Below are 6,344 nucleotides of genomic sequence, written 5' to 3' on the forward strand. Positions count from 1 at the left end.
TTTTACCCTACTTAGAAATCACTGGATCCTGCTGACAGTGTAGTAACAGTGAAATATGAGTAGAATGACCACTGTTTATTTTAATGTTATATTTTATTCCAGACAATACACACCAAAAGTTACGTGATAGAAACTGTTGGTTTTTGCTTTAAACATTGAATTTTTAAAATAAGTGTTGCTCCTGAACATGTTTCTATTTTAAAACTAAAATCTCAGTTTTTTGAAAAACTAATTAAATATAACTGAGGAATCCAAGTGCACAGGATGTAATAAACTAACAAATCATTCAAAATGGTTAATTTGGCTTATTTATTTAATTAGAACCACAACTGATGCTTTGAGGGAAAAAACTGACCATTCTATGAATTTGCTGTAGCAACAAAAAGACCGAAATTGTGGTGAGGAGAACAGTTCCTCTGAGGAATGTTCATTCCTTGAACCCAGAGCAGCTGAGTGGTAATAGCATCACTTGGGGGAAGACTAATGTTCAAGAAAAACCATTTCAATTTTGATAAAAGCGTGAGCAATAGCCATTTCCATTTTGTACGTACAAAACCAGAAAAAAGGTACACTTTTGTTTTTTCCAAAGAAAGGACCATTTCCAGAGTAGGCAGTTATTTGGAGAACGTGTCACAACGTCTGTTGAGAGATGAGTAAGGAGAGTGGTGTCATGTAGATCCAGCACTCTTTCAAGTGCTGACCTGTCCAGGGTGGCAGCAAGTGCATCCTTCCATGAGTAGCATACTCATTTGCTCTCTAGGAAAGAGTGGTGTGAAAAAGTGTGTCTAGTGGTGTGAACAACTTTGTATGAATATTCATGGATATATGCTCAAGGGCAGCTGTGTGTTTTTCCCCGTCACATCAACATAGACACCTCCCACTGGATACGCCTCTGTTTGAATGTCTTTCTATTTGGGCTTGCCTCCATTTAGGGTCACCTTTGTAACTATTTGTATCTGCCTTAGTTTTGGTCCGCCTTTGTTTGGGCCCACCTCCGTTCCCCAGCGCAACCAACCTCATAGTCCCGCTTACCATGTTTCTCAGGCAGCGTACAGCTACATCTGCACTCTGCCTCTAAGTACCTGCTGATTAAATGTGAGGCTTCAAGCTCAGTCTCTGTATAAAAATCAAAATTATGTAACAAAAAAATTTGACAGCGATATCAGAAACTGAGAATGGTCAAATTGAGTGGTGAACGAAAGGATTCTGTAAATCGGGGATATTGGTGTTCAGCAAAACGGATCCATTCCCTTGACCTTTACAAGTCTTGGGCAACCTCAATAGGAAGGTCCACATCGATCCACTCCGTGGGAAGCCTTGCATTTCACTTCTTGCCTTCCACTTATTGTTCTCAATGGTATACTCCAGTGTCAGTGTTCGGTTCACGGTGAACACAGAGTCCCCCCTTACCACGGCAGTGAAGAGGGCACCCTTGCTATTGGCATAGTGTCCCGGCAGGGCCACCCACTGGCCTGAGGTCACATTGTAGCAGTCCATCATGCACCTCAGGAAGTCATCAGAGGGTCCATTGCGCATGACATAGAGGTTGTCTCTGTGCGCTACCATGCAGTGTCCATAGCTCTGGTGCCGCAGCAGAGTGGTAACAAGAACCCAAGTGTCCTTGGCTGGGATATATTCATAGATCTCCGTTGTCTCCATGGGCTGCCACAAACACACAAATATCCTCCTCATTGCTACTGCACATGCTGCACTGGCTACGGGCCGAGGCAAGTGACATGCAAGGGACCATGAGCCAGCAGAGACATCAAACACTTCCACTGATGACATGACCTTTCTTTCGTACTCACCTCCAATAGCATACAGGCGGTCCTCGTGCCCCACCAGGGTGAAGTTGTAACGCAACTGCTGAGGACTAGCTAATGTGCTCCAGGTATTGTTTAAAGGGTCGTAACAGAAGCAGGATTCCACAACCTGCTTTTGGATTCCACATATACCTCCAACGATATACAACTTGTTGCTGAGAACTGTGACGCCTGCCATGGAGGTGCTGGCTTCTTTTGGAAGGCTTGTAAGAACTTTCCAGTCCTTCTCATCTTCATCCAAATAGCAGATCGTCCTTGTAGCAGCATGGGGAAGTTCCTCAGCCGTGCAACTTGAGTGTGTTCCCACAGCTACAAACGCACTGGGAATGAGAGACTTGACGTATTCGATAAGTTCTTCTGGGAGACACCTCATGTCAACCTCCAGATCCCTGTACATGTCTCGGATGAACAACGCTGCACTGCGGTAAAGATCCAAGAGGCCGTACTCTGCTGCAGCATGATACATGAGCAAGCAATTGTCGGAGTTGGTGATGTCGATGAGATGTTTGGTGAGTAACCCCACCTGTAGAAATGCGGCACTTTCTATGGCCTGGACAAGCTCATCCGCAGCCAGGATTGGGCGCTCACCTCCCAGAATTCTGAGCATAATGGAGAAACCAGTAGCACTTAGACCCCTTATGTGGATCTCCTGTTGCTGGCATTCCTTCATTCCTGACTGGAAAAGTGCTCGGAAATACTCGCAGTGCTCTGTCAGTAGATCCCTGTTGACTACGAAGGTGCTCCTTTCCACTCTAATCCTTAGGCTGCCTATCTGCAGGCCCTGGGTAGGGTGGCCATTTTGCTCCTCTGGTGCCTCTCCTGGGTCGTGACAGCTGCCATCCTCCATCACGTCACCGCCGTTGTCTCTGAAACAAACTTTGAGGCAGTCAGCTTTCAAACGGACACAAATTTATTCATACAAACTTTGAGTGCCTCCTGCTCTTTCTCAAAGCCATTTCTTAAGCTTTGCAGGAGACGATACTGTACCGGCAAAGTGGACACGCTTCTAAAAAGGGATAGATTTCTCTTCACAGCTGTAAAAATAGCATTTGCTATAGATAGCAGCAGGACCTGGGACTGTCTGACACAGAGCAGAGGAAAAAAAACAGCTGAATTTTTTTTTACATGGCAATGTAACCAGTATCATTAATCAAAATTTTGGTCCAGAACACAGTTTTATGAAAATTACAAAAATTGTTTTGAGCCAGCGAGAATCTCACTTTTGTGAAAAGATTTGGTTGTTTCCTCCAAAACTTAAATGTGTTTTAAAATTCTTGATCTAAATCAATTCTCAAAGAATTAGAAAACAATTCAACAACAGCACAAATTTTAAGAAAACTTTAAAATTAACTGCAAAACATTTCTGATTCAGTTAAGAGCAGACTGGGGGTAACTAAAAAAGCACATATTCCACAGGGAATGAACTAAAGGATTGAACACATAATTATAGAAGAAAAAGATTGCAAAACAAAAAGCAAAAGATTTACAGCGTTACAACCCCGTGACAATATGATTAGACATAACTGAGACAATACCTCATTTCCAGTGTTAGCTGTTGGAAGAAAAAGTTTATCATCCTTTCGACAACTTGTTTGGAAGCTTATAAACCAGCTAAGCAACACCACATATTCTTGAGCCATTACACTATCCAGCTATTAGAAGGCAATTGCTCTAAATGTCCCAGCAGTCTTTCCATCCACTTGTGGGTGATGCCATGATGACTCAATACTTCTAATGACAACCGTCTCCAATAAAAACTGTACTCTCTGAACCGGGCCCAGCTGCCATTAGAGACCGTTTCACCCAGAGCATTAAGTCACCATGGCATCATCCATTCGTGTTTACAGCCAGACAGAGGCCCAGACACCAGGCTGCTGTTGCAGGCCCACAATCCTTCTATTCAGGACTGCCACAGCAGAACGTGCCAGACTGTTGTGGACTTCAGGCCCAGAACAGCAGTGGCAGGATCCAGGCCTAGTTAGCGAAGAAGATACACACTGTAGTCTCCAGTCTCCAGTCTATAATGACACACTGACACAGTTCATCTTTGCAGTCTAAACATGAGCCAGTCACATAAGGCAAAAAGAGGACACGCTTTCCTTCCGTAATGAAAGGCAATTTACTTGATAGACCACTTGTCTGCGTTATTGCAGCCCAGACATAAGATCCCAGTTAAAAGGGCCCGTTCTGAGTAAATGGTGCTGTATCACATACTCCTGGTTAGGCAATCGTGAAGCTGTAATCACCGAAATTAATTAGTCTCAATCACCCGGATGGTACAGTCCCACTGGTGCGAATAGCGGTTTCCATGGAAACACAGCTGAGGATTTCTCCTATGCTATCGAGGTTTTGTGCACTGATCCAATGGCACGGCGAGCTGCTGTGCGATAACACAGAAAATGAAGCCAGCTATAACAGGAACTCAGCTGTCAGCTTGCCACCTTTCTGTTGCTGAGATATTAATGCGCTCCAACCGAAAACATTAATCGCGGAATATTTTAACTGTCTCCTGCACAGCGACGTTGCACAAAACTGATGCAAGAACTCAAAAACACATTTTCATTTTACACTGGTCAGTGTGAAGAAAATCAGCTGAACTGCAAGGACACCAGAGAGGTCATATGACAGAGTCAGCATCGAGGGCTTCGCGGGAATAGCTTGTCACAAGATAGGTTATACGATAGGTTCACAAAGCTATCTGACTAAGGGAGTGACTCTGCCAGAAAAAGCTGCTGAGTCACAGTGAGTGTCTCCCACCTCCAGCGGTAAACACCATGTGACCTGTGCTCACGTGATGGGAAGCCTGGCTGTGATCCAGCACACATGGGGGCTACATGTATCACAGAGCACGCCTCATGCAGCTGTGATTCTACGATGTTCAGCATCAAGTCAATACTGACTTGCTGGCCTTATGCATGCTTGAAAGAGTAACTGCTACCAGGAACGTCTATTTCAGCAAGACACAATATATGTATGCATATGGGCTATGTACGATACAGTCGTTTAATACCATAAAATCATCTACAAAAGGAATGAAACCATTAAAATCTAAGATGAGTTTTAACGAGCAGTAAATGTAATTGCCAGTTTTAATGACCACGGTCATATTTTTGCCTCCTCATCAAAAAAGCCTTTAATTAATGTAACTTGTGACCAGCTGTTATGGCAAGTATTTAAGAAGCACAGTTTAGCCTGATAGAGCACTCTTATGTTATTCTTTAAAAAGACATAGTTGGACATTGAATAGCTATGTATGAGGAGTTATAAATATATATTCATCCTGATGAAATCCCTGACCACTTGGATATAACCGTTAATACCAATTGTATTAATGTTTTTTCTGCTGATTTCAAACACACACTGTCCGAAACCACTTGTTCCAAGCGGGGTCGTGGTGAACCGGGACCAAGCCCAGCAACGCAGGGTGCAGGGCTGGAGGGGACACACCCAGAACAGGACGTCAGTCCGTTGCAAGGCACCCCAAGCGGGACTCGAACCCCAGACCCACCAGAGAGCAGGACCCAGCCAAGCCCACTGCACCACTGCACCTCTCCTTCTGCTGATCTCTGCATGTGTAATTCATCTGTCTCAGAGGCATGCTTTATCAGAGACATATGTATCACAAAACTGGATTTATCCTTTTAAAACCCCCAATACTGTGGACATAAGCTATTTAGGAAATCTCAAGCATATTAAGGGAGTACGTATTTGGCTATTTTGCTATTAGGAAGTATTACTTATGGGTTATGAGGGGGCATGGTGGTGCAGCAGGTTTGGCCAGGACCTGCTGTGTGATGGGTCTGGGGTTCAAACCCTGCTTGGGGTGCCTTGCGGCAGACTAGTGTCTCATCCGGGGTGTGTCCCTGTCCCCCGCGCTGTGGGGCCAGGCTCCAGCGCACCGCGACCCCGCTTAGGATGAGCGGTTGTAGACATTCTGTGTGTGTGTATGTGTATTTATCTATTATCTTTGATGCCATGAGGGTAGACTAGGTAACTGCTGTCAAGTGAAATTCCACTCAGAGCCACCACTCCTGCAGCTTTCATGTTAAGGAAGGGAAATGGTTTATGAATGCCTTCCGAATCTTTGGATGGTGACAATGATGGCAAATATGTAAACCTCACACACCTTGATCTCACATCCAAAGAAACATCTTAGGAGCAGTGAGGTGCTAGCTTCACCGCTGCACCACCATGATGCCATTGCCCCTGGTTATGTTACATTTAGCGATATGTAACCCCACTTACAGCAACACAGCTCATATACACTGCAATAAATGTTTAACATACAGACAGATACCAGCATTTAGATATGATATATATATTGCATTAAATTGTATAAGTCTCCTCTCCCCCATGCCCTTAGAATGTCACAGTAAATGGAGCTGGGGGTGTGCATGTTCTCTGCTAGAGTATAACATCTTGTTTCTACTCCAGTAGCTCAGGAGGGGGGTTCAAGTACCACATACGGTGTTGGGGAGGCATTGCTTGCTTGAGCCATAGGTTTGGCAACTGGTCATGTAT

General features: G+C 44.4%; 1 protein-coding gene across 1 annotated transcript; it reads right to left on the bottom strand.

The window, feature by feature from the left end:
* Positions 1–261: 261 nt before the first annotated feature.
* On the bottom strand, positions 262–2,757 carry kbtbd13b (kelch repeat and BTB domain containing 13b). The gene has a single exon (XM_018729943.2). The coding sequence runs from the start codon at positions 2,668–2,670 to the stop codon at positions 1,180–1,182; it is 1,491 nt and encodes a 496-aa protein (XP_018585459.1). The 5' UTR covers positions 2,671–2,757; the 3' UTR covers positions 262–1,179.
* Between the last annotated feature and the right edge of the window lie 3,587 nt (positions 2,758–6,344).

Source organism: Scleropages formosus, chromosome 21, assembly GCF_900964775.1.
Source record: "Scleropages formosus chromosome 21, fSclFor1.1, whole genome shotgun sequence".
Lineage (NCBI taxonomy): Eukaryota > Metazoa > Chordata > Actinopteri > Osteoglossiformes > Osteoglossidae > Scleropages > Scleropages formosus.